Raw genomic sequence first — 26249 nt, 5'->3', positions numbered from 1 at the left:
ACAGGCCCGTCCTCCAGTGGGCTCTAGCCCATTGTGGTGTCGTGGGGAGTGAACTGGCCGACAGCGCCGCAGAAGCAGCTCTCTCGTCTCGGAGACCGACAAGTTTTGGGCTGGTGAGAGGAGACTGTCGCTGTATTGTACGACGCCTCGTGACACCCCTGGCTTGCTGCCATTGGACAACTGACACTATGCTGAAAACAGTTGATCCAACGATCGCTTTCCGCATGTCACGAAACACCTCTGGTCAAGATATGCATTAATCCATCGAATGGGATTTGATGTGGCTTTTACAGCTCAGTGGCGTTACCGCTTGAGACAAGTTGACACTCCCAGCTGCTGTCACTGCGGTGCTCTAGAATATCTAGAGCACGTTCTTCTTGATTGCCCACACTAACAACCTTCCTGAACCGCGCTTTCCGGGTCACGTTTCGCACTAACAAAACGGTTAAACATTTCGCAATAAACAAAACGTTTAAACGTTTCATAAGGAAACGTTTTCCAGACTATACGTTAATCTAAACGGCGTATAAAACGTTTAAACGGCAACGTTTGAAACGAAAATCGGAAAAACGTGTTAGATCCCGAGCTCTACTCCACATGCTGGCACATTAAAAATGATGCCCTTACGGTTACAAGGGAGATCGCGCTCCCATCGTGCCGGCGCTTTCCGCGTTTATTTATTTTTTTAAATTTCTTCCAGTTGTCTCCCAGCGTAGCAGACGACGCTTTTCCAAACCAGTTAGAGGACTGTACTGTAATCACGTAAAAGCGACTCGGGCGGCTAGTTGCGGGCACGCGGGCTAGTCACGACCGTGCGCAACGGTGCAAACGGTCACGAATTTTAAAACCAAATTCTGCTATATTTATGCATCTGTCGCATGAGTCGCCTCGCGTGATGCATTTTAGTAGTATAATTAACGGATTGATATAAAACTATAGATAGTGACTGAAGCGCTTCCCGCGTTCATTAAGAGTTGCACTTGTCTCAATCACCTATATTGTGCGCTTGTGATAGGCTTGCCGCGCTATAAAGGTCAGCTGTCACTCAGCCCAGAAAGATTGCTATATTGCGTACATAATGTAATAGATAGCATTGGAAAATTGGATAGCATTGAACAGGAAACAAGAAATTGTTTCGACATTAATTACTTAAGGTTTCAAACGGCGCCTTACATTTCATAACAGGAGACTAGCATCGCAACATGAAGCTGCTGTACGTTATGTGCTTGCTGCCGGTGATTCATGGAAGAAATATTCATATTACTGGTAAGAACTACTCTCAATAGCTGCTCCTTTTTTTCCGCCGACCATTTTGTAGGTGACGTCTATTATAAGCATTGCTCTCAATCTGTAGGGCACTAGGGCTCTGCAAATAATCATTTTGAAATTGAAGTGAATATTAACGGGAATGTGGTGAACTGAACCGAATACGGAAATATACAAAACGAATAACAACACAACCGAAGCGAATACGAAGTTTACGATTGGATAGGCGGAGAGTTGAATCCACTGGTGGGGGAAGGGGAAACATTTCGTACACACAGGCCGGGCAGAGTGTCGGGGTTCTCGTGTTGTTACGTTGTGAGGCAAATTTTTTCAAGGATTTTCATGATGACTCGCATGAAACGCGATCCTTAGGATATTCCTCGAAACATTATAATCGAGTGTCTGCTGGGTAGACGTCTCGGACGTGACCTGCCCCCCTAGGAATGTTCCGAGGGGCTCAGGCCCACAAGCTCGCACGTATAGTCCGCGCCTGGGAATGGTTTCGAACGAGGTATATGTACAGGCACATCGAAATTGAAGCGGAAACGAATAGTCGGCGGTTGCGGCTTCAGTTGATTCACAACGTGGCATTTGACGCTTTTAAGAAAGCCACTGCGTTCACGATACTTTGAAGCTGCGTGCGCTTCGTTGAACTTTGCTAGCGTTCTGGCCCCCACAACGAGCATAAAGGACACAGGTTGTTCCTTGTGCGGTGTCCCGAAATTCCACAGTTAAGAATCCATAGGTCCGAAATCCCAGATATTCAAGATCGCAAAGCGGCACAGTCTAATGCGTAGAACACGCGCAGGGACTTCTAGTCAACAAACTTGGACTAACCTACACTCTCAGAAACGAAACGAATAAATTTATGCTTACATCCAATTTTACCGTTACTAAGCGTAAACTTCGACAAAACGGCTGACGATGTATCCGTCAAGGTGTGTTTTATTCATGGTACCCGTCAACGCGCCCACTGTAAGCGTAAAGGTGGATGTTTTATGCGTAAACAGCACGGAGAGCATGATTTACTCTTATATCCTGTCGCATAAGATTTCGCTTTGACGGATAAACTGCGGCGTTGCGTCGCAATATCAGTCCTTCACGGCTATATTGACGCATACTGCTCTTCAAAAGTTATACTGGCCATGCTTTCTGAGAGTGCGTGTTCGTATGTGGTGTCGTGTGCAAACTGCCAAGCGTTTGCTGGGATAACCAACACCAATGTAAGTCGCCACGTTTCGGACTCGGTGGCTTGAGTTAACTAAAGGTTACCTACTTATTTCATGTGAGACGTATGGCGGGAAGAAACGGCATCGGACGCGACGACTTCGCACGAATTAGTCGGCCAAGCACGCCGTTTGCCAGCAAGCACGTCGGCCAGAGTTGCGATTGTCACGGCTATCTCCACGCTGCAAATTCATATGCGTACGCCCAATGTTCACCTGGCTGCTACCGTATGTGTGGCCATCTACAAGCAGATCATTTTGGTACAGGTAAGTCTTGCCTCGTTCGTTTTCTTTTTTTTATGCGTTTCCCACCGTCGTTTTTCTTTGTAGTAGCATTTCAAATTATTATTATAGGTTATAGCTCAGCACGATGTGTTGAAGCAAATGCATCCCTAGGAACTGGAGACACTCCTCGTAGCCATGCTCCACTGTTCATTACCACGATTCACAGTCAGCTGCCTTAGATCCTGCTCCTGAACAGCATGTACATTGCGCAATGCATTCTCTTCAACAAAGTGCTGTACAGTACATTGCTGAACAGCATTCGCTCTGTCATGCACATACGGCCAGTACAGCTCACCTGTTGAAGTGACCTGTAAGTTGTGATTGCTTCATCAATAAAGCTCTGCAGTTTTATTTTCCCAATAGGCAATGAACCTGCAGTGGGACCTACCTGGGATGGATACCATCATGCCACAAGCCGATATGGTCCTTTCAAGCAGTTTCATGTGTAACTCATGCCTTCAGGTCAAAGAACTTCCGCAAGAAGGATCACGCTTGCCCTCACCGACACCGATGTCAACCCTGCTACATTCATCAACATGATTGCTTCCTCAAGCCAAGGACGGTCAAGCAATCCGCAATTACACTTGTAAGTTATCCATAACGGTATTTGCCCTTGTATTACATGCGAAAACATTTGATTTTCTTTAGGAAGATATGCCAGATGAGATTGAGAAGCCTCCTGAGCCAAAGACATTCCTTGGTAAAACGTGGAAGATGCTGATTTGCCCTGCAACACAGGAACATCAGAAACTGACACTCGAACGGCTCCTAAACCAGGGTGACGCCTCAATTTTGTTACTTGGGGAATACTATGTGAGGGGCCTTATTTATCGGCATATGGATGCATGGGCTGCTTCATGTGTTCCTCCTAAAGGCTATTCAATGTTCGAAAAACGTCACCGTAGTAAGAGACTATATACAGGATGTAACTGATGCCTATCATCACAGAAAATGGATAGAGGACTGAATGGGAGTCTGTTGTTCTGCGCTCCTTCTTATCAGCATCAGCTGAATGCAAGAGCAAGAAAAATCTGAATGAACAAAGGAAGTTACTGAAAAGGTACCTGCTGTAGGACTCGAACCCACATCCTCTGGATTACCAGTAAATTGAGTCCTTCTTGAGGCTTCGTGTGTCTGTCCTTACTTCTATGTTCCAGCCTCTGAACATCAATTTTTGTCGTGAAGAAAAGTATGTTCAGATGCTCCTTGCTCAGACTTCTGCTATTTAAATTGTGCAATGACAAAATGTATGCATTTGTATAACTATGGTTGTGAAAGATTGAGCAAAATGTAACTTTGACTCATTGTATTTAGTATGATATATACTGCGCTGAACAATTTTGTTTGCAGTGAATACTGCCCTCTTCCTGTTTATTTCAAGCTACTGTATTTGTCTTTGAGGAATTTGCATGATAAACTGTAAGAAAAATTTGCGTATTTTACTGCCCATGTGACTTTTAACTCTGTTGCCGGGATATGTGCCGTGACCCCTATGCTGCACAAAATTAAGACACACTTCTCCAACACAGGGCACACATATATGCAATAAACATAGATAATGTAGTCGCGCAGTGTTGTGTGCTCATAATCCCTATATGCGGGAGTCATTTATCATTCATATGACAGCTCTTCGATACTAATATATATATATATATATATACAGATACTCATTGAACGATGCGACAGCACCAGAGGACACGTGTTTCGCCGTGTTTGCGGCTCGTCGGCCCTGGGTAGCTGCGCATCGTTCGGGATTGGCAAACCAGGGGTCACTCAGCGAGCGATATACACCTGGGAGGGTGACTGAGCACTCCTCAATGCCACAGTGCAAGCCAGTGAAATATAAAGAAGGGGGAAAAGCCATTAAAAAAATAAGTAAATGATGCTAGACGTGTTTGAAATTCAAACTTACAGATTAAAATGGCTTCTATGGCTGCACGTAGAGAAACAGATACTCATTGAACGATGCATTGAACGATGCGACAGCACCAGAGGACACGTGTTTCGCCGTGTTGGCGGCTCGTCGGCCCTGGGTAGCTGCGCATCGTTCGGGATTAGCAAACCAGGGGTCACTCAGCGAGCGATATACACCTGGGAGGGTGACTGAGCACTCCTCAATGCCACAGTGCAAGCCAGTGAAATATAAAGAAGGGGGAAAAGCCATTAAAAAAATAAGTAAATGATGCTAGACGTGTTTGAAATTCAAACTTACAGATTAAAATGGCTTCTATGGCTGCACGTAGAGAAACAGATACTCATTGAACGATGCGACAGCACCAGAGGACACGTGTTTCGCCGTGTTTGCGGCTCGTCGGCCCTGGGTAGCTGCGCATCGTTCGGGATTGGCAAACCAGGGGTCACTCAGCGAGCGATATACACCTGGGAGGGTGACTGAGCACTCCTCAATGCCACAGTGCAAGCCAGTGAAATATAAAGAAGGGGGAAAAGCCATTTAAAAAATAAGTAAATGATGCTAGACGTGTTTGAAATTCAAACTTACAGATTAAAATGGCTTCTATGGCTGCACGTAGAGAAACAGATACTCATTGAACGATGCGACAGCACCAGAGGACACGTGTTTCGCCGTGTTTGCGGCTCGTCGGCCCTGGGTAGCTGCGCATCGTTCGGGATTGGCAAACCAGGGGTCACTCAGCGAGCGATATACACCTGGGAGGGTGACTGAGCACTCCTCAATGCCACAGTGCAAGCCAGTGAAATATAAAGAAGGGGGAAAAGCCATTAAAAAAATGAGTAAATGATGCTAGACGTGTTTGAAATTCAAACTTACAGATTAAAATGGCTTCTATGGCTGCACGTAGAGAAACAGATACTCATTGAACGATGCGACAGCACCAGAGGACACGTGTTTCGCCGTGTTTGCGGCTCGTCGGCCCTGGGTAGCTGCGCATCGTTCGGGATTGGCAAACCAGGGGTCACTCAGCGAGCGATATACACCTGGGAGGGTGACTGAGCACTCCTCAATGCCACAGTGCAAGCCAGTGAAATATAAAGAAGGGGAAAAGCCATTAAAAAAATAAATAAATGTAAGTAAAGTAAGTAAGTAAAGTAAAGTAACTAAATAAGTAAACACGTCTAGCATCATTTACTTATTTTTTTAATGGCTTTTCCCCCTTCTTTATATTTCACTGGCTTGCACTGTGGCATTGAGGAGTGCTCAGTCACCCTCCCAGGTGTATATCGCTCGCTGAGTGACCCCTGGTTTGCCAATCCCGAACGATGCGCAGCTACCCAGGGTCGACGAGCCGCAAACACGGCGAAACACGTGTCCTCTGGTGCTGTCGCATCGTTCAATGAGTATCTGTTTCTCTACGTGCAGCCATAGAAGCCATTTTAATCTGTAAGTTTGAATTTCAAACACGTCTAGCATCATTTACTTATTTTTTTAATGGCTTTTCCCCCTTCTTTATATTTCACTGGCTTGCACTGTGGCATTGAGGAGTGCTCAGTCACCCTCCCAGGTGTATATCGCTCCTTGAGTGACCCCTGGTTTGCCAATCCCGAACGATGCGCAGCTACCCAGGGCCGACGAGCCGCAAACACGGCGAAACACGTGTCCTCTGGTGCTGTCGCATCGTTCAATGAGTATCTGTTTCTCTACGTGCAGCCATAGAAGCCATTTTAATCTGTAAGTTTGAATTTCAAACACGTCTAGCATCATTTACTTAGTTTTTTAATGGCTTTTCCCCCTTCTTTATATTTCACTGGCTTGCACTGTAGCATTGAGGAGTGCTCAGTCACCCTCCCAGGTGTATATCGCTCGCTGAGTGACCCCTGGTTTGCCAATCCCGAACGATGCGCAGCTACCCAGGGCCGACGAGCCGCAAACACGGCAAAACACGTGTCCTCTGGTGCTGTCGCATCGTTCAATGAGTATCTGTTTCTCTACGTGCAGCCATAGAAGCCATTTTAATCTGTAAGTTTGAATTTCAAACACGTCTAGCATCATTTACTTATTTTTTAATGGCTTTTCCCCCTTCTTTATATATATATATATATATATATATATAGGGTGAGGTAAAAGGATTATCAAACGGCCACGAAGTTTTACAGAAGTTCAAAAAAAGACGCGGAAACAGATTTTAGGGAAGTTAAAAACACTAGTTTATTACATGGGGAGACGTTAAAAAGAAAAATGGGCAAGGGGTCGACGTTTCGACAGTGGCACTGTCTTCGTCAGGACAAAAGATGCGTAGCTGATTACACATTTCTTAAATAGGTTTGCTACATGACGTCATAACCGGTACGGGCACGCCACAGGCGTCTGTCAGTGAGTCAGATTCGGGAATATTCCAGAAGGTCAAGTCCGGGTGGTGATGTCATTCGCCGTAGGTCACTGTCCGCTTTGGGGAAAATTCCCCTAGCAGCACAATGTACTGAAAGTCGAGTGCAATAGGGGTGGACGGTATGTGTCTTATCAATGTTCTTTAGTTTCACGAGCATGTTCAAGGTCTTCCACCTACCCGTCCACCCCTATTGCACCCGACTTTCAGTACATTGTGCTGCTTGGGTCCGGGCAGGGTGAGCGCTGCTTCAAAGTCTGCTGAAAAAAAAAAGAAAGAAAGAAAGAAAAACAGAAGGGAAACGAAAAGGAGGAATGTGTAGCTCATCTAGGCGGCCAAATTTCTTACCGTTGAAAGTGCTCCCAGATCTTCGTTAATGGTTGATTGGAATTTGTAAATGAGATAAGATTCGCGTTGTTCCCTGCACCGATCTGAGCTAAAATTTGACTGGAGAATAAAAAGTGACACGTTATTTAGTGAATGACCTGGTTGTTTGAAATGGCGAGAGACCGGGAGGTTTGGCTTTTTGGTAACGTCAGATCGGTGGTTGTTGAACCTGATCCGAAATGATGTTTTAGTCTGACCTACGTATTGTGCTTGGCACATGCCGCACTGAATGACATAAATGACGTTAGATGAATTACAGTCGAAGTCACCATTAATTTTGACGGAAAAATTGGAATTAGTACTTTTAAGTGCTTGGGTGCTTTGCATTAATTTGCATATTTGACACCTTCGACCATCGCACGGGTGACAGCCGTTTCCTGGATGCGCTGCTTTGCTAACTTTAGAGCTAACTAGATTATCGTGCAGGTTGCGCGCGCGCCTGTAGGTTACCCGCGGTGGCTGAGGGAAAATTTATCCAAGCCAAATCTAACGCCGGCTGAGCAGCGCAGCCTTTCTGAACTTCGGGACCGCAGTGACATAGTCATTAAAAAAGCTGATAAAGGTGGTGCAATCGTAGTAATGGACAAAGAAAACTACATTAACGAAGGTATCCGGCAATTATCGTGCGCATCGTTCTACAAACTCCTCGAGGCTGACCCTACAGAGGAAATTACGGCTTATATTATCCGCAGTCTAAAAGATCTAAAAGCAAGTAAAAAGATAGATTCCACCCTATACGATTATCTACTCCCCAAAGACCCCGCAGCGGGCAGGTTTTATATGCTCCCTAAAATCCATAAACCTGGAAATCCAGGGCGCCCAATAGTTTCATGCAACGGTACAGCTACCGAGAACATTTCAAGCTTTGTTGACCACCTTCTTAAAGATATACCTCCTAAACTACCATCCTATATTAAGGACACCAATCACTTTCTTCAAGTTCTAAGTGAATGTCAGCCTCCTTCTTCCAGTTTGCTAGTCACGCTAGACGTTTCCTCTCTATATACTAACATCCCCCACGAGGATGGCATTGCTGCAGCTGAAAGGGCATTTTCAAAATATTCTGATACCTCATACGATCCTTGTGTCCTATGCACATTTCTCAATCTTATTCTGAAAAATAACAACTTCGAATTTGACGGTAAGCACTACTTGCAAGTTCATGGCACGGCTATGGGTACAAAAATGGCACCTAACTACGCAAATATATTTATGGGAGCTCTAGAGGAAGAATTTCTGTCTAAGCGCCTGAAGAAGCCCACGCTTTACAAACGGTTCCTCGACGACATCTTCATGGTGTGGCCACACTCAGAAGATGACCTAATCACATTTATCAGCGACTTTAACAAAGCACATCCGGCCATCAAGTTCACCCATTCTTATTCCCCTTTAACTGTTAACTTTCTCGATGTCCAAGTAAAGTTAACCAACGGGGCCTTGTCCACAAACCTGTTCCGTAAACCTACGGACTCTCAACAGTATCTAGCATTTAACAGTTGTCACCCGCGTCATACTAAACTTGCCATCCCTTACAGCCAAGCACTTCGATACAGGCGAATCTGTTCCAGTGACGATGACTTGGACAGAAATCTAGCTCAACTTAGGGAAACATTCATCGGTCGTCAATTTCCACCTAGCTTGTTGACGACGCTCTAAACAAAGCCCGCAAAGCAGATCGCAAATCCCTGTTCGAAAACCACAAACGCGTGTTAGATAATGGTTCCGTAAACCTCATCTTAACATTTAGCAGCAATATTCCAAGCGTTAACAATATACTAAACCGTCATCATAGTATCCTTCTCCAATCAGAGCGCATGGGACAAATTTTCCCTCAGCCACCGCGGGTAACCTACAGGCGCGCGCGCAACCTGCACGATAATCTAGTTAGCTCTAAAGTTAGCAAAGCAGCGCATCCAGGAAACGGCTGTCACCCGTGCGATGGTCGAAGGTGTCAAATATGCAAATTAATGCAAAGCACCCAAACACTTAAAAGTACTAATTCCAATTTTTCCGTCAAAATTAATGGTGACTTCGACTGTAATTCATCTAACGTCATTTATGTCATTCAGTGCGGCATGTGCCAAGCACAATACATAGGTCAGACTAAAACATCATTTCGGATCAGGTTCAACAACCACCGATCTGACGTTACCAAAAAGCCAAACCTCCCGGTCTCTCGCCATTTCAAACAACCAGGTCATTCACTAAATAACGTGTCACTTTTTATTCTCCAGTCAAATTTTAGCTCAGATCGGTGCAGGGAACAACGCGAATCTTATCTCATTTACAAATTCCAATCAACCATTAACGAAGACCTGGGAGCACTTTCAACGGTAAGAAATTTGGCCGCCTAGATGAGCTACACATTCCTCCTTTTCGTTTCCCTTCTGTTTTGCTTTCTTTCTTTTTTTTTTTTTCAGCAGACTTTGAAGCAGCGCTCACCCTGCCCGGAATTTTCCCCAAAGCGGACAGTGACCTACGGCGAATGACATCACCACCCGGATTTGACCTTCTGGAATATTCCCGAATCTGACTCACTGACAAACGCCTGTGGCGTGCCCGTACCGATTATGACGTCATGTAGCAAACCTATTTAAGAAATGTGTAATCAGCTACGCATCTTTTGTCCTGACGAAGACAGTGCCACTGTCGAAACGTCGACCCCTTGCCCATTTTTCTTTTTAACGTCTCCCCATGTAATAAACTAGTGTTTTTAACTTCCCTAAAATCTGTTTCCGCGTCTTTTTTTTGAACTATATATATATATATATATATATATATATATACATATATATATATATGTATATATATGTATATATATATATATATATATATACATATATATATATGTATATATATATACATATAATACAGGCAAAAAGCCAGCAAAGAAACAAGTAAATGACACTAGTTTGAAATTTCAAAGTTTCAAATTTCAAACACGTCTAGTGCCATTTACTTGTGTCTTTAATGGCTTTTTTCCTGTATTATAATTCACTGGCTTGCACTGTGGCATTGAGGAGTTCTCAGTCACCCTCCCAGGTGTATATCGCTCGCTGAGCGACCCCTGGTTCGCAAATTCCGAACGATGCGCAGCTACCCAGAGCTGACGAGCCGCAAGCACGGCGAAACACGTGTCCTCTGGTGCTGTGGCATCGTTCCATGAGTATCTGTTTCTCTGCGTGCAGCCATAGAAGCCATCTTAATCTGTAATTTTGAATTTCAAACACGTCGAGTGTCATTTACTTGTCTCTTTAATGGCTTTTTCTCTTATTATAATTCACTGGCTTGCACTGTGGCATTGAGGAGTGCTCAGTCACCCTGCCAGGTGTATATCGCTCGCTGAGTGACTCCTGGTTTGCCAATTCGGAACGATGCGCAGCTACCCAGGGGTGACGAGCCGCAAACACGGCGAAACAAGTGTCCTCTGGTGCTGCCGCATCGTTCCATGAGTATCTATATCTATCTATATATATAGTGAAAAAAATAGCATAGGCTCTTTGGCTGCACGTTGAGCATATGTTTATAAGTCCCAAACGTCGCCACACCAGCATTGGACAGCTGTTTCGGCCTCATTGCGCCTTCATCAGCAATGCGTAGGTGGGCGACGTTTGAGCGAGTGGCGTCGGAAGGTCACGTGGAACGTGATGTCCTCCCGTCAGGGTGAGAAACTCACCTCTGAAAGCCCAGTGCGAAGCCAGTAAAGTATTAAGTGAAAAAAAAAATAGCATAGGCTCTTTAGCTGCACGTTGAACATATGTTTATAAGTCCCAAACGTCGCCACACCAGCATTGGACAGCCGTTTCGGCCTCATTGGGCCTTCATCAGCAATGCGTAGGTGGGCGACGTTTGAGCGAGTGGCGTCGGAAGGTCACGTAGAACGTCATGTCCTCCCGTCAGGGTGAGAAACTCACCTCTGAAAGCCCAGTGCGAAGCCAGTAAAGTATTAAGTGAAAAAAAATAGCATAGGCTCTTTGGCTGCACGTTGAACATATGTTTATAAGTCCCAAACGTCGCCACACCAGCATTGGACAGCTGTTTCGGCCTCATTGGGCCTTCATCAGCAATGCGTAGGTGGGCGACGTTTGAGCGAGTGGCGTCGGAAGGTCACGTGGAACGTGATGTCCTCCCGTCAGGGTGAGAAACTCACCTCTGAAAGCCCAGTGCGAAGCCAGTCAAGTATTAAGAAAAAAAAAAAAAAAGCATAGGCTGTTTGGCTGCACGTTGAACATATAAGTCCCAAACGTCGCCACACCAGCATTGGACAGCTGTTTCGGCCTCATGGGGCTTCATCAGCAATGCGTAGGTGGGCGACGTTTGAGCGAGTGGCGTCGGAAGGTCACGTGGAACGTGATGTCCCCCCGTCAGGGTGAGAAACCCACCTCTGAAAGCCCAGTGCGAAGCCAGTAAAGTATTAAGTGAAAAAAAAAATAGCATAGGCTATTTGGCTGTACGTTGAACATATGTTTATAAGTCCCAAACGTCGCCACACCAGCATTGGACAGCTGTTTCGGCCTCATTGGGCCTTCATCAGCAATGCGTAGGTGGGCGACGTTTGAGCGAGTGGCATCGGAAGGTCACGTGGAACGTGATGTCCTCCCGTCAGGGTGAGAAACTCACCTCTGAAAGCCCAGTGCGAAGCCAGTAAAGTCGCTCAAACGTCGCCCACCTACGCATTGCTGATGAAGGCCCAATGAGGCCGAAACAGCTGTCCAATGTGGTGTGGCGACGTTTGGGACTTATAAACATATGTTCAACGTGCAGCCAAAGAACCTATGCTATTTTTTTTTCACTTAATACTTTACTGGCTTCGCAGTGGGCTTTCAGAGGTGAGTTCCTCACCCTGACGGGAGGACATCACGTTCCACGTGACCTTCCGACTCCGCTCGCACAAACGTCGCCCACCTACGCACTGCTGATGAAGGCCCAATGAGGCCGAAACAGCTGTCCAATGCTGGTGTGGCGACGTTTGGGACTTATAAACATATATATATATATATATATATATATATATATATATACGATAAAAGTGAAATAATAAGACTTGGACTACAGATTACAGGAACGTTAACAAAAACTAATTTATTTATTGGGCAATTTAACACATAGATTAAAAAAAGAATGGTCGACGTTTCGACAGTGCCACTGTCGAAACGTCGACCATTCTTTTTTTAATCTATGTGTTAAATTGCCCAATAAATAAATTAGTTTTTGTTAACGTTCCTGTAATCTGTAGTCCAAGTCTTATAATTTCACTTTTATTCAACTTCGTAGCCGTCTGATATATTAACCTATTTGTTCTATATATACGATATATATATATATCATATATTTGAAAGTAAAGAGAGAAAATGCAGACAGCCTTTTCAGAAAACACTGAGGTAAGGCAAAACGGGTAGGAACACTTTATTACAATTAAGATTAACAAGGCCTTCGTGCAAAGGCTGCACTTCATCAGGTTAAAGAGTAGTCGTAGAACAGGACGTATACGTATACCAGTAGAAAGGGAGGGAGAAAGGGAAATAGAAAAGCAAAAACACAATCGAATATATTTATCTAGCTGAGGGAGTTGAAAAACAATAAGTAAAATAAGTAAAAAGCAAAGCAGACCGGGCAAGACCAAAAGCTACAGGCCAGGGTCATGTGTCACAGACAGACTTGTACACGTTACTAAAAAAAAGTAATTGATTACCGTTACCTTGTACGAAAAAGTAATTTTTTACCGTTACAAATTACTTGCCGGAAAAAGTAATGAAGTAACGCCTTGAAAAGTAACGCGTTACTTTGCCAATTACTTTCGATATCTGAGAAAACGATATAGAAAAAAAGATATCCACAAAAGCAAAAAAGGAAACTGAACAAAAACGAAGCGAAACGAAGCAAAAACGAAGTCAGCATTGAAGCAGAATTTATTTCATAAGACAAGACACGGCGACAAGTCATTGCAGATCGTCGACATCGTTGTGATATCGACAGTATTCCGCACAAGACTGACAGGGGCTCATGGTCACAAGAGTGGCATTAGGTTATCGGGGTCGAGAGTTCTGTGAAAAATGTGTCGAGAGGTTGAGGGTTTTGAGAGTTCTGTGAAAAGAGTCCCAACTGGAACTCCCACAAATGACTCATAAGGTTCACGGTACAACCTACAGTCCAACTTACTGCATACAGGCTGGGTAGATAGTACACATGAATGAGGAGAGGACAGTGGACTCAAAAATACACTACACGTGCGGAACACTGTGGCAATTGACCTCGCGGTCCTCGGGTAAGTAATTGTTGCGGGATAGTCCTAGAGATAAGACAGCTGCCTTGCACCGAACTTGCAGAGGGCAGTTGGTTTTGTCTTCTCGCGGCGGTGAATCATCCCATATATGTGTGTGTGCGTCGTCCCGAACAATGTGGATTCTTTCCAAGTAATCGATTATTTGGTAATTGATTACTGAAAATTGTAATTGAATTACTCAAAAAATTACTGGGCCCCAAAAGTAATCGATTACGTTACAAATTACTCATAAAAGTAATTGATTACTAGTAACGCAATTACCCGTTACCCGTTACGTACAAGTCTGGTCACAGACACAAAACAGGGGAATGTTCACAGCGCGGACAGCCGAAAAAACGCAAGGTGACCCTTCATATGCTCCCTGCAACCGGGAGTTTCGGGGAAGGCTCAAGGTCGCTCTGCGGTCGCCAGTCGGCCGCGCTGCCAACCGCCCCCTCCCGCCGGCCTCAAACACATCCACCCCCAACATCCACACTTCTTGGATAACGGAAGGACGACCCACTTGAAGCATAATTAAAAGTTGAACAACTGTAACGGGCCAGCCTATATGTTTAACCCATGTGGCTGAAGGGAGATCAGGTAGGATTCGCGATTTTTTCGTTTTGTCATTTGTATATCCGGATTCAAGGAGTACAATTGATAGATGAGTATTTAAGTCATGTCCCGATGCATTAAAGTGTACGGAGACAGGGGTGAGGCGATTATTAACTATGTCAGATTTGTGGGCATAAAATCTTTCTCGCATGGAGTTTGATGTTTTACCAATATATTGGACGTTGCATTTTTTGCACATAATTAAATAGCATAAATTAAATGAATTGCAGTGTAAAGACTGTCGGATCTTGAATGTAAAGGAATTAGCGTTACTAGAGATAGATGTATATGGGCTTATGAAATGATATGTTTGACAGCGTGTTTTATAGCAAGGAGAGCAACCCGGTTTGTGCCGCATTAAGCGCGAGGAGGTGAGGATGTAGCGAATACTGCGAGATCTGCGGAAAGTTACAACTGGAGCAGTTGGGAAAATATCTTTTAAGTTTTTCATCGTTGTGCAGTATGTTCAGATGACGTTCAAAAATGGATCCAGCGTTGTTCAATGTTTTGTTGTAGAAGGTAACGAAAGCAATATCATCGCGCTGTTTAATAGGCTGATGGCAGAGCAATGTATCTCTCTGCAAAAAACTACATTTTAATAGAGCGTTCTCTATCAGTTTGGGCGGATAATTGCGTTTTTGAAAGTCAACTGACATTTCTCCAGCGCGTTCAAGAAAAGCATTGTCGTTAGAGCATATGCGCTTAAGGCGTGTAAATTGGCCGTACGGTATATTCCTTTTTTGGAAGTTTGGGTGGTGGCTTTGGAAGTGTTAATACTGACGTTTATTGGTTGGCTTCTTATAAGGTCGGTAATAAGTTTGCTAGATTGTATAGATATATTAACGTCGAGGAAATTTACCGACGTGTTAGAATGGGTACAAGAGAATTTGATCGTATCGTGAACAGAGTTAAAATGTTCAAAAAACGAGCGCAGTGAATCTTCATCACTAGACCAAATAACAAAAATGTCATCTATGTATCTAAGAAAATCAAGAGATTTCGTCGGGAAAGAGTCCAGTGCATTCTGTTCGAATTGAAAAATATTTGCATAGTTCTGGGATACACGTTATCCCATAGCTGCACCTTGCACTTGGACAAAATGGTTGTCATTAAAAGTAAAATTATTATATTGGAGAACGAATTGAAGAAGGTGAATAATGGCAGAAGTTTGGAGGATCTCAGAATGGAAGGAAGAGAGGTAAGATTCTACGTCGCTAAGACTTTCGTCATGTGGTATATTGGTGTATAGTGATGCAACATCCATGGTAACGAGAGTCATGTTACTAAAGTCAATAAATTTGTCATTTAACGAGTTAATTTTGACTAGGAAATCATTGGTGTCCTTGACGTATGATGAAAGAAGCAACGGAATGTGTTTTATACAGTGGTCAACAAGAAGGGATATGTCTTCAGTCGGTGTGTTGACGCCTGAAATTATCGGTCGGCCAGGGTTGCTGTCTTTATGTACTTTGATGAGGAGGTAGTATGTATAATCTCGTGCACTACAAACTGCGTGAAATATACTGGGGTGCTGCCAGAAGATATTCCATAGCAGACGACAAGAAGAGACGCATTTCATTGCAAAGTCGACATTCTGGCACTGTGCGAATGCTCAATATAACACGGAGGTCTTGCCCCGTGAGCAGTTTCTTTGCGCTTCTTTTTCTCACTAGAATGTTCCGTGAGGATGACAGAAGACGCGAACTATATCGCAATTTGTGATAGCATGGTTGTGCAAGTGGATACAGCCCTATACGACATCCCGGGTATAGTTGTGAAAAAATCCCGATTCCGTCCCGGGATCCAAATTTCGAAATACCGAAATCCCGGTATTGTAGAAACGGCTCGGGATTTGGAACTCTAGTTGCCACCCGAACGTGAGTGCCTGGAATCCAGCGGTTTTAGTCACTTGGATCACGCTAGAGGCATCGTGATAGCCCGTCTTCGGATTCCGTGGTCTGCTAAACCACGTGAACTTGAACGTGCGCGGGCCAATGAGGTCACTCGCCACTGCTAGCTAGCAAATTCCGGGGTCTCGGAAGGCGCCACGCGAATATGCTAGATTCCTTCGCTTTGACCAAGTCAACATGACTGCTCTTGGATCTGACAAAAAAAGTTCCCCCAAAGTGACCACCCGTATTCGCCATCAATAAAAGTTCGAATGCATTTGCCGCCTTGTCTCTTCTACGTAACCGCCACCCTACCCACGAAAGGTGTGAGCATTCATGGTGTCCTACGTACGATTGGTTTTCCAGAAATTCCATCAGAAGCGGAATTCATGAGATACATCACGCAATAATTCCGTTTCCTCACAATAGCTTGTCCCGACCTTGTTCTTACCACAATGGCTGCAAATACGTAACAACAGCAACAACATATTCAGCACGATGATGGCATGAGGCTTAGACAGGAGTGTAGTTACCGTTATTTCGCCTGCCGCAAGGCTTCTGCCATGGCGCACCAATCTAACCAACGGCTTCGCCATCCGTCAACATGGGAACGAGGCCAAGCGGGAGTCGCGCGTACGAAGTTTAACGGACGGCGAAGCCGTTGATTAGATTGGTGCGCCATGGCAGAAGCCTTGCGGCAGGCGAAACAGCGGCAGCTGCTGGTTAACGGACAGCAAAGCAGTTGGTTAAATTGGTGCGCCATAGCAGAACCTTGCGACACGGGAAACAACGGTAACGCTGAGCCATCTCTTAGGCGAGTGCAGAGGCAGCCGCCGGCTCTAAAGCGAAACGCACCGCCTCGAAAATATTGTCGCCACAGGCGAGCCAGCTCGGAAGATCTCTGATTGGTTGCGCATTATATGTATAAATATTTGGATGCTCATTGGTCTCCAAGAACTGGCGTCAGTTTCCTTCGCGCTGATTGGGCGAGAGTCATTTGATTGAGGCGCGCGTATCCAAATGATCGGTCGAACGGAGGAGAAAGAAAAACGACGGAGGAGACATCGCGTCTGTCCGGCCACGCGTGTTCTCTCGGACTTCGGACTGCAACCGTTGTGCACGCAGACGCTAGGGGTAGTTTGAGGGTTTTGAATGCTTTAGATTTAGATTGTGGCGAACTGCTAATGTGAGAACGGAATGGCACATCCACCTGATCATCACAACAGCGGGAAGACGAACATGACATGGAATCCCTGCACCTCCAAAGGACGCAGAAATCGTCAGAGAGGAAGTCTCTTTCCGACGTACTGCAGGTGAACGGTATGACAAGTTTGATTACTTTTTTGTGACCGAAGGAAGTAATGCAGGTTTATCACGTTAAGTGTATTACGTACAACATTTACGAGTCACTCGGTACGTTAGCGGCGTTTCATTGTGCAGTGCATTGCCGTAACTTGTACGTTTCTGATATGCCGCTAATCAAATTATGTGTGGTTATGCTAGTTGCTCCTCATGCACGTCGCAGCCGTTCATTCACTGTGATCTACGAACATTCGTGACAAATGCGCTTTGGTGTTCAAATACGAAATCAAGATCGATTGCCTATCATAGCAGTGATTTTCGTACAGAGTTACGGATCATCAATAGATTTTTTTTTGTTTTAGTTCTCCCGCAGCCACCGGCAACGACGACGCACATAGCTCAGCATTGGCTTCTGAACTGCCCTTCGATGTCGAAGCACCTAAAGCTCCAGTGAAGCCTGTTACAAGACAAAAAAAGATATGTACTGTAGCTTTTTCGAGGCAGTTCCCGAGGACAAATAAACTTGATTTGTCATACACCATCGCTTTTTGATTGTCTGCTTTGGGACAGCATGATCGTTGCTGTACAGCAATCGCCGAAGACAAACGGACGAGGCTGGGGGGTAGGGGGGACGAGAGGAGAGACGAAAAACCAGACGAGAGAAGGGGGAGGAGGTTGAGAAAGGAGGTCGGTCTGCGCATGCGCACTGGGCCCCAACTTTTTTCCCGCGCAGCAGCTCGGGGACGCTGTGAGTGGCTCCTGGAGATCACGTGGTTTAAGCGCCCGCCATTTTCCCTGGACCATTGCGTAAACGGGAGCTTCTGGCGGATGGCAGAGGCTTGGGAAGTGCCTGCCCTCCGCGTCCTCCTATTGGCCCGCATCCAGGAGTTGGAGCCTCCCTCCCTCTTGGTCAGCAAACGCAAGGATAGTCAGTGGCTGCTGACAGAGATAAAGCTTAGTCTCTGAAGCATCAACATTGGATGTGGACTGAATCATTGGATGTGACAATCAAAAAATAGCTAGGAAGCAAGCGAGCTGGTGAAAATGATGCATAATGTAAAACCCCGAGACTAGGGAACACGAAAGGACAGACACAACGCATGTGTCTGTCCTTTCGTGTTCCCTAGTCTCGGGGTTTTACATTATGCATCATAGGATGTATTTGTTTTACAGCGGCAACTGAACCCGTGGAAACCAACTCAAAAGGGCAACGTGTGCAGTACGGTTGTCATGAGGAGAGGAAGCTATCACAAGAACATCGGGTAAGTGCACTAGATATTAAGACAGCGTAACGCTAAAACAACAACTACAGCTCATATTCGTGTTCCTCACAAGCGGCAGCATTTCTACCGGCCACTGCCATCGCTGGGACCATCATCTAATTCATGATAAGCGCGAATAAAGAGTTTTAATGCATAGTACGCTAAGAAACAGAGTGGTGGTTTTGCGAACTGCGCGAAGCTCGCTTTATGTTTTGCGCGTGCGCAGAACCACCAATCCTATCCGTTACGTTCACAAAGAAGATAGCCTACGACGCAATAAAACTCTCTATTGTGAAAGAGGTTGAGTCAGCGCCTGACCGCGGGACTAGAAGTGTCTGCCTCCTTTATTAGAACACGCCTCAACATTAATGATCACAGCGTTATACAAGCGTGGAAACGAAGACAGAAAATACAAATGAACACAATATTTTGACGTGCGATGAGAACCGAAAGGCAGGGAGACGCGCACAGAAAGAGAGACGTCACGAAGATTATCTGTTGCGCGGCTGTCATGATGCTTCACTACCGGCTTACCTGCACCCTTTCTCCCCTTTGGGTAATATTTAGGACCAAAAAGTTAAAAAAAAGAAAAAAAAAGGAAGTTTCATATGGTTGTCATATACGCTGGGGCGGATTCCGAGGGGTGAAAGAGACGAACCGTTGTCAAAACTGTCGCTGCATTGGTGTGCTTAAGTAAAAAAAATATACAGGTTGTCCCACCGAAAAAGGGCCAGGGGCTAAAGAAAAAACAGAGTGCTCTACCCAAATGGAACCAACTGTACGTGCTTGGCAGTTGTGTGGTCTATTCAAAAATATTTTTTTCATCTCCCCCTTGTCAAATAATTAGCGGTAATCAATTTTCTAACTTTTCATTTATCGGTTTTAGCTCTCAGATGTCAATAGCTGTAGTTCATGTCCAAAAAAGACACACCTAAAGTGGTTCGAAGTCGCTGTGGCTTGTGGTTTCGTTTTTTCCCGGGTTTAAAAGTTGGTTTCAGATGCCGGGCGGACCGCAGATCGCTGCCCATAATCCGGCACCCACGCGCAACGGTCCCAGCGCCCTCCGGCGTACATTGACATTGAGATTAGCGCTTGGAGACTATCCTTGGGCCAGGTCACAAAAGAGGAAGATATTTCACCTGTTTCACAGCACACCTATCAGAGTGCACTGCAATCGTCGCGCGCGGACGCCGAATTATGGGGAGCGCTCTGTGGTGCGCGCGGCTTCTGCAACAAATTTTTGAACTCGGGTAAAAACGAAACACAAGCCATAGCAACCTAGAACAACTTCAGTTGCATCTTTTTCGACATGTATTACAACTTCTTCATTGACATCTGAGAGCTGAAATGGATAATTAAAAAGTTAATTAATTACCGCTAATTAGTTGACAAGAGAAGATGAAAAAAAATTTGGATAGACCACACAACTGCCAAGCACGTACAGTTGGTTCAATATGTGTAGAGTACTCCGTTTTTCTCTTTAGCCCCTGGCCGTTTTTCGGTGGGACACTCTGTATTGGGTTTTTTATTTCTTATTTTTTTGTTGCAGAATTTTTATAAAGAAAATAGCACAGCAAACTAGATGCCGTTTTTGCAGCTGAGTTATGTGGCCAGGCGAACATTCTCTCGAAAAAAGTATGTAACTACAAGATAATTAATTACCTAAAATTTATTAATGAACTCTTCACTTCGGGATTTCGCGCAAAATCGGGATAACATAACGGGAGATTTCCCTCGTTGAAAGCCATTCCACGTTTAAAAACCCTTAAACGCGCACGCGTCTGTTGAAATATCCATCGCTGAATTTCGCTACACAAATGAGCTGAAACAAGAACTACGCACTTTCCGAGCGCAGACACAGCGACAGGCAATTGAGAGGGCCATGTGCTTTGGAGCGATGGAGCTGATTGCGGTAGGAGCTAATCTGTTGGCCAGATAGCCCGCTCTCCGAACCAGATAAGACGAAGGTCGCGTTATTTCTGCACTCGAAATGTGTGTAGTTCTTGTTTCGGCTCATTTGCATAGCGAAATTCAGCGATTGATATTTCAACACACGTGAGCATTTATTAACACGAAATTGACAGCCGGGTAGATCATCCAAAAGTGCGCATTTGTGCACCGTACCGCGAAAGAAATATGTCAACGGGAACCGATTAATTACTCGAAAAAATCACTAAGTGTCGACGTGTTTCTTTTGTGTGTGTGTGTGTGTGTGTGTGCTTGTTCTTGTTGTTGTTACAATGTTTCTAGTTGGTCCCAATACGTAAAACAGTGGTTCCGAAAGCCTGTGAAGTAAGATAAAACAAGTTGGGTTGTTCATTTACATATTGAGCGTATGCAAATGAGTCGCTCACTACTCTGTTTATGGCCGACGTCCCAAGGATCTTTACCCAAATGCAGGGTTCTTCGACGGCGCCACATGTTCACGAATTATTTGGCCGGAGGAGGCACCTTCTGAAACACCCAGTATATTCAGTACCTGAGATGGGAGTGTCCTGTGGAACATTGGCGTCGACCTCCACAAGCTCAGCCATGTTAAACACCAGAGAGTTTGAAGTGATGCGACGGAATATTTGCGAAGTCACTATATCTCTGCAGCCATATATCCATGTGTTTTATTCATGGTATAGCTGCGTTAAGAAAACACACACACATATATGTTTGTCTCAGTAAGCAAAGCGAAAACTATACATAACACACACAAAAAAAACAAAAAAAAAACGCCCGGATATTGTCTTCGTTCTGGTCATCTGCTCTCATCGACAGAAATTGACACAGAATGTACCTCAGCAGTGAACTTCGAGGTCAGCCACGACGCGACTGCAGTGATAATCAGCTGTCCTACGACCTGAAGCCACGAGCTATCTGTACTGTGCAGGTGTGATAATCTTGTGAAAAACTGTGAAGAACAAGTGAGACTTTGAACAAAAATAACGTTCCTTCTCGTCTGTGTGAGCTTATTTGTTATTGTTGCGAACAACTGACACTGATGAATTTGTACCCTTTTAGGGCAACATCCCCTACTATCCACACAAGTGCCGTTACTACTGCAACCGGGGATCTGTACCGATTCTCTACGGCTATTTTGAGGAATCCACGCCATGTTGGGTAAGTCTGAACACTCCTTTACCACCCACTATACATGGATGCCTCGCGCCTAACCGCAAACTGTTCGCACCATCCCCAACAGCGCTGCCACCGCTCGCGCTTGATTTCATTAATAGAAAGCAGTGAACCCACAGCTGTTTTCAGTTGAACTGCTGTAAACGCGTGTAGAGTGGTTCCCTACGATTAGAATTTAGATTGCATCATGTGTGCATAGCGTGATCAATCCAATCCAAGAAAAAGCGACTCGGATTGCAGCGCCGTGTACTGTGCCAAACGCGCTGCGCTGCCGCCGACGGTAGACAGCACCCATACCCGATTGACACCGCCGGGAAAAGGCAACTAATCCACACCCGTTGTGAGGCCAAACCTGCTGTCTCAATGAAAGTCGCCAGCACAGTGCTAGAGTGGCAGTAAACAAGTATTAAAGGTGTGTGTGGGGTACCTTACGGGATTTAGCCTTGGAACATCGAGAGGTGAGTATGCGTTCTAGTCCGCCATATTTTATTCTCCTTGTTACCAGCCGAGTTGGGCGTATACACAAGGGGCATTTCTTTTTTTATGCTCTCTCGTACGTTGCTGAGTGTAGTCGTTTTTCGTAAATTATCGGCCATAATGCATCTAGTAGTACATAATGCCTCTAAACCGGACTAATTGCGGTGTACTCTTTCGCACTAGTAACTTTCCAATGCGTGAAAGTGTAGTGGAAGTGGCAACATGCTTGCTCTGTCACGTGAGCCGACTGACCAATCCGAGATGAGCTCTCTCCGTGTGTGGATAAAGAATGCAGTAGCCGGTGTTGGCAGGCCAAGCTACACCGCGAACGGAGGGACAAGTGACAAATATATGTTGCTTATACAAATATAAGTATATGGTTTTATAGAACATGCAGTGATGTTGCCGATACATGTTATATGGATTACCAATAGAGACAGTGGTACTAAAGATTCTATTGAGGCCGCACGAAGGAAATTGCCCTAAATAATGCGGGAGCTGCGGCGGAATACCACACGGCGATTACACTGTTCTTGCTCTCGCTATCCGATTGCATTTAAATCAGTGGGGAAATGTCGCGTCTTATCTATACATGGTATTGACAAGGGATGTGATGGACTGATATTAACACATATAGCATAAACAAGGAAGTACGTCGATCACGGCTAGTGAATTAATCCCAGGAAAGTCAAAACAAAAACAGTGCATTCGCATTACGTCAGAAGCAGACTGTATCCCATGCAGTAGTGAATCCCCATGTCACAATAATAATCATAATAATAATTGTTGTTAATTAATTAATTGTTATTTTCTTGTTCTTAATTAAAAATTGTTGTCAAGCACCCCTGTAGGGGTGTCAAGGTATTAAAAATGAAATGAAATTGGAACTACATTTACACGTAAGTTGAGCCCCCATGTCATGTTCCTTTGCATTTGGATAGCTTGTATATTGCAACGTGGATCGTACCTCATTGTAGGATAATAAAGTCGTCTGCTCTGACTACCCCATGAACTTGATTAGCCACTAACAAATAGCAAGCCGTCCCTTCTGGTCGACTTTCCTGTCAAAATAAATAGCCCCCCCCCCCCCTGTCTACTTCCTAATCCATGTCAAAACACAAGCGACAATTGGAGTTAAGGAAACGAATTGAATAAATGCAAATCAACGGATGCAGTCATTCTGGCAGTTCATGGCCAAACCTACATTCGCAGCCATAGCCAACGCTCTCGGGGAGTGAGAACGGATGTGAAATAGGGGAATTATATGCCTCACAAAGATTTGTTGTATAGATGTTACATTCCCTTCCACAGCGTAAAATCCGAGAGAGTAAAATTCCTCCAGTTCAAAAGAGTAATGTTTGTCGCTGTTTGTTGGAATTTTCCTCCTGTTCACCTTGCCGTTGCCGATCTTTTTTACTAATCAAGGGTCGCTGTGGTCGCTGTAGTGCTCACACACAGTGGCTCGTATCGTTAGCGAATACCACTGTTGCATAGCTGCTTACACAAACGGAAGATACTACCACGTACCCACTAGACTGTAAATCATGCGTACGTACATCTCTTCCAGTTGAGGGAGAAAGTGTATGTTGCGCAGGACGGAAAGTGACAAATAAGATTTCGATGATTTCATTAAAATTTCAAAAAAACTGGCCGAAAAAAAGAAGAACGTAGTGAAGACGGAAGCAGAAACTGCCTTCACGGTGAAAATAGGGATATATAACACAGGGACGTCAAACTTTAAACCTTTATTACGAATGGCCAGAAAAAAAGGAAACAACACAAGATCAACAGCGCCCTCCATCACCCCAAACAAACACACCTTATCAGCCATACCGTTAACAATTATCGAGTGCTCAAGGGCGCTGTTGATCTTGTGTTGTTTCCTTTTTTCTGGCCATTCTAGTGAAGGTTGAAAGTTCCACGTTCACCGTGTTGTGCGTCTCCATTTGTGTGTCCGTCGTCGCTATGTTTTATATTTCAATAATGTACAGCTCGCGTCATTCTTAATAACACAACGGAAAAAATATGGTCTCGTATCCGAGCGCCATTACAGCAACACTTGGGGCCATGAGGAAATCCCGATGGAACAAAATTCTTCGGTTAATTTATTGCAACGATTTTGTTCACTTAACATTCCCCCACTAACCCAAGGGTGATTGTTATCGCACTCGGAAATGATACCGACTTATTTCCAGTGTTATTATTAAGGTCGACGGGAGCTGTACCAACCAGCCCCTTTGATGGCTTATTTACGTTCTGATCTACCGAACCCCTCTACTTCAGTATTTTGGAATGTCATGAAGACCTAGTTGGGAAGAAGTATAATTATGTTTATGATCATGATAGTGAAGATGGTGATGGCCGTAAAGAAAAAATAGAAGATCAAGGCACCATTATAGCTATATTATACACACGTTATATGTCTCATTCAATTTATTTACCGGCTGGAACCCCTGCAGAAACAATAACGTATTCGAAGGCTATAAACAAAGTGTTGTGATCGTCGTTGTAAATGTATTTCGTAGTGCGTTTGTCAACCCCGTTATTCTTCTTCATTTTCCTTTATTTTTTTTTTTTTCATTTTTGTCTTGCTCCACAGGACAGCGTAACGAAAGACTTTCGCTCAAGGACAGGAACATGCGTCTACAGCCGTGGTAGAAAGCCATCTGTATGGTGTGACACAAACCAGACCGCCGTAACCTCTCCACCAGAAAAAGCTACGACCACGAAGCTGCCGTGCTGATATACATTACGAACATCACACGTGGCATTTAAAAATATTTGTACGCGGGAAATATACGAATAAAGCGGGAAAACTATGTGAGGCAATTTTCTTTAGACTTCCGTTCATATGATTTGTCGGCAACATTAGTTATTTCGTTTTGTGAAGACACTGCTGGTAACGATTTGCAATATTAGTCCTGGTAACTCGCAATAAATCAACATCTTCATTACATTACGTTTGATGTATATTCAGAGTGCGCTGATGGCTGTTCTAGAGCTCATACTTGCGCCAGGGGGCCAAGCGTGCATGCTCAAACGTGCGTACCCTTATTGCGCACAACCAATACATATTCAAGGACGACGACCTGAGTAAGCTGCCCCAACTTTGTAGGGTCTCACGTCTCCATATACATTTTTAAAATCGTTCAATCAATCAATCAATCAATCAGATCTGCGGGGGACTGGAAACCTATAACGCAGAGTCGTCCACTGTGGAATTGTGGACTGCAAGAAGGGAGTGCTGGTCACAGCCCGACTCAGGTACAGACAGACGTTGAATAGCGAAAATGTATACCCGCCCCTCGGTTTCACGGGTCTTAATGTGGCGAAAACACCGATGGTTCGAGACGAGGACAATGCCCAGAAACCAATGAAACAAGCTGAAGCCCAGGCTTCTTGGTCCCGATCATGCAAAGTTAAATCCGTCAAGGCTACTGTTTGGAATCAACGCGGAGATTGTTCCAGGCCCGGAATTTCGGGACTTGTCCTCACGAATCCCGACGTCATAGGTCAGGATGCGGGGATGAACAGAGAACCGGGAGAAAGCACGTACACAGGCCTTTGAGCAGTAACTGCTGAAAGGAAATATTGGCTTTCGAAACTCCAGACGGTTTATTTGCCAAGCGAATGGATCATGCCGTAGTAAAGGAGATGTTTGTGGAGACTTTTCGCCTCAAAGTTTTCATTATCTTGCCCCACCTCCTCACTTAGAGTCGGGTTTACCTGAAGCAAGCAATAAAACCATATCGCAAACAGAGATCGTGAGTACCGTACGACAATGAGCTATGCTAATGCATCATATTTTGTGGAGGAGTATATATACTCCTCCCTATATATACTCCTCCTATATA

General features: G+C 44.7%; 1 protein-coding gene across 1 annotated transcript; it reads left to right on the top strand.

Moving 5' to 3' along the window:
* Positions 1-1154: 1154 nt before the first annotated feature.
* LOC135367343 (uncharacterized) lies at positions 1155-25212 on the top strand. The gene is made up of 4 exons (XM_064600562.1): positions 1155-1266; positions 18707-18795; positions 21805-21903; positions 24995-25212. The coding sequence occupies exons 1-4, from the start codon at positions 1203-1205 to the stop codon at positions 25136-25138; spliced, it is 396 nt and encodes a 131-aa protein (XP_064456632.1). The 5' UTR covers positions 1155-1202; the 3' UTR covers positions 25139-25212.
* Positions 25213-26249: the final 1037 nt, after the last annotated feature.

The sequence above is a fragment of the Ornithodoros turicata genome, chromosome 1 (genome assembly GCF_037126465.1).
Source record: "Ornithodoros turicata isolate Travis chromosome 1, ASM3712646v1, whole genome shotgun sequence".
NCBI lineage: Eukaryota > Metazoa > Arthropoda > Arachnida > Ixodida > Argasidae > Ornithodoros > Ornithodoros turicata.
Note: the sequence above shows the minus strand (reverse complement) of the source record. Positions and strands in the feature narration are given on the sequence as shown.

Coding starts and splice junctions, on each gene's coding strand:
- LOC135367343 (XM_064600562.1), top strand. CDS start 1,203: ATGAAGCTGCTGTACGTTATGTGCTTGCTGCCGGTGATTCATGGAAGA. Junction 1,267..18,706: donor AAGAAATATTCATATTACTG/GTAAGAACTACT, acceptor TTTGTTTTACAG/CGGCAACTGAACCCGTGGAA. Junction 18,796..21,804: donor AGCTATCACAAGAACATCGG/GTAAGTGCACTA, acceptor GTACCCTTTTAG/GGCAACATCCCCTACTATCC.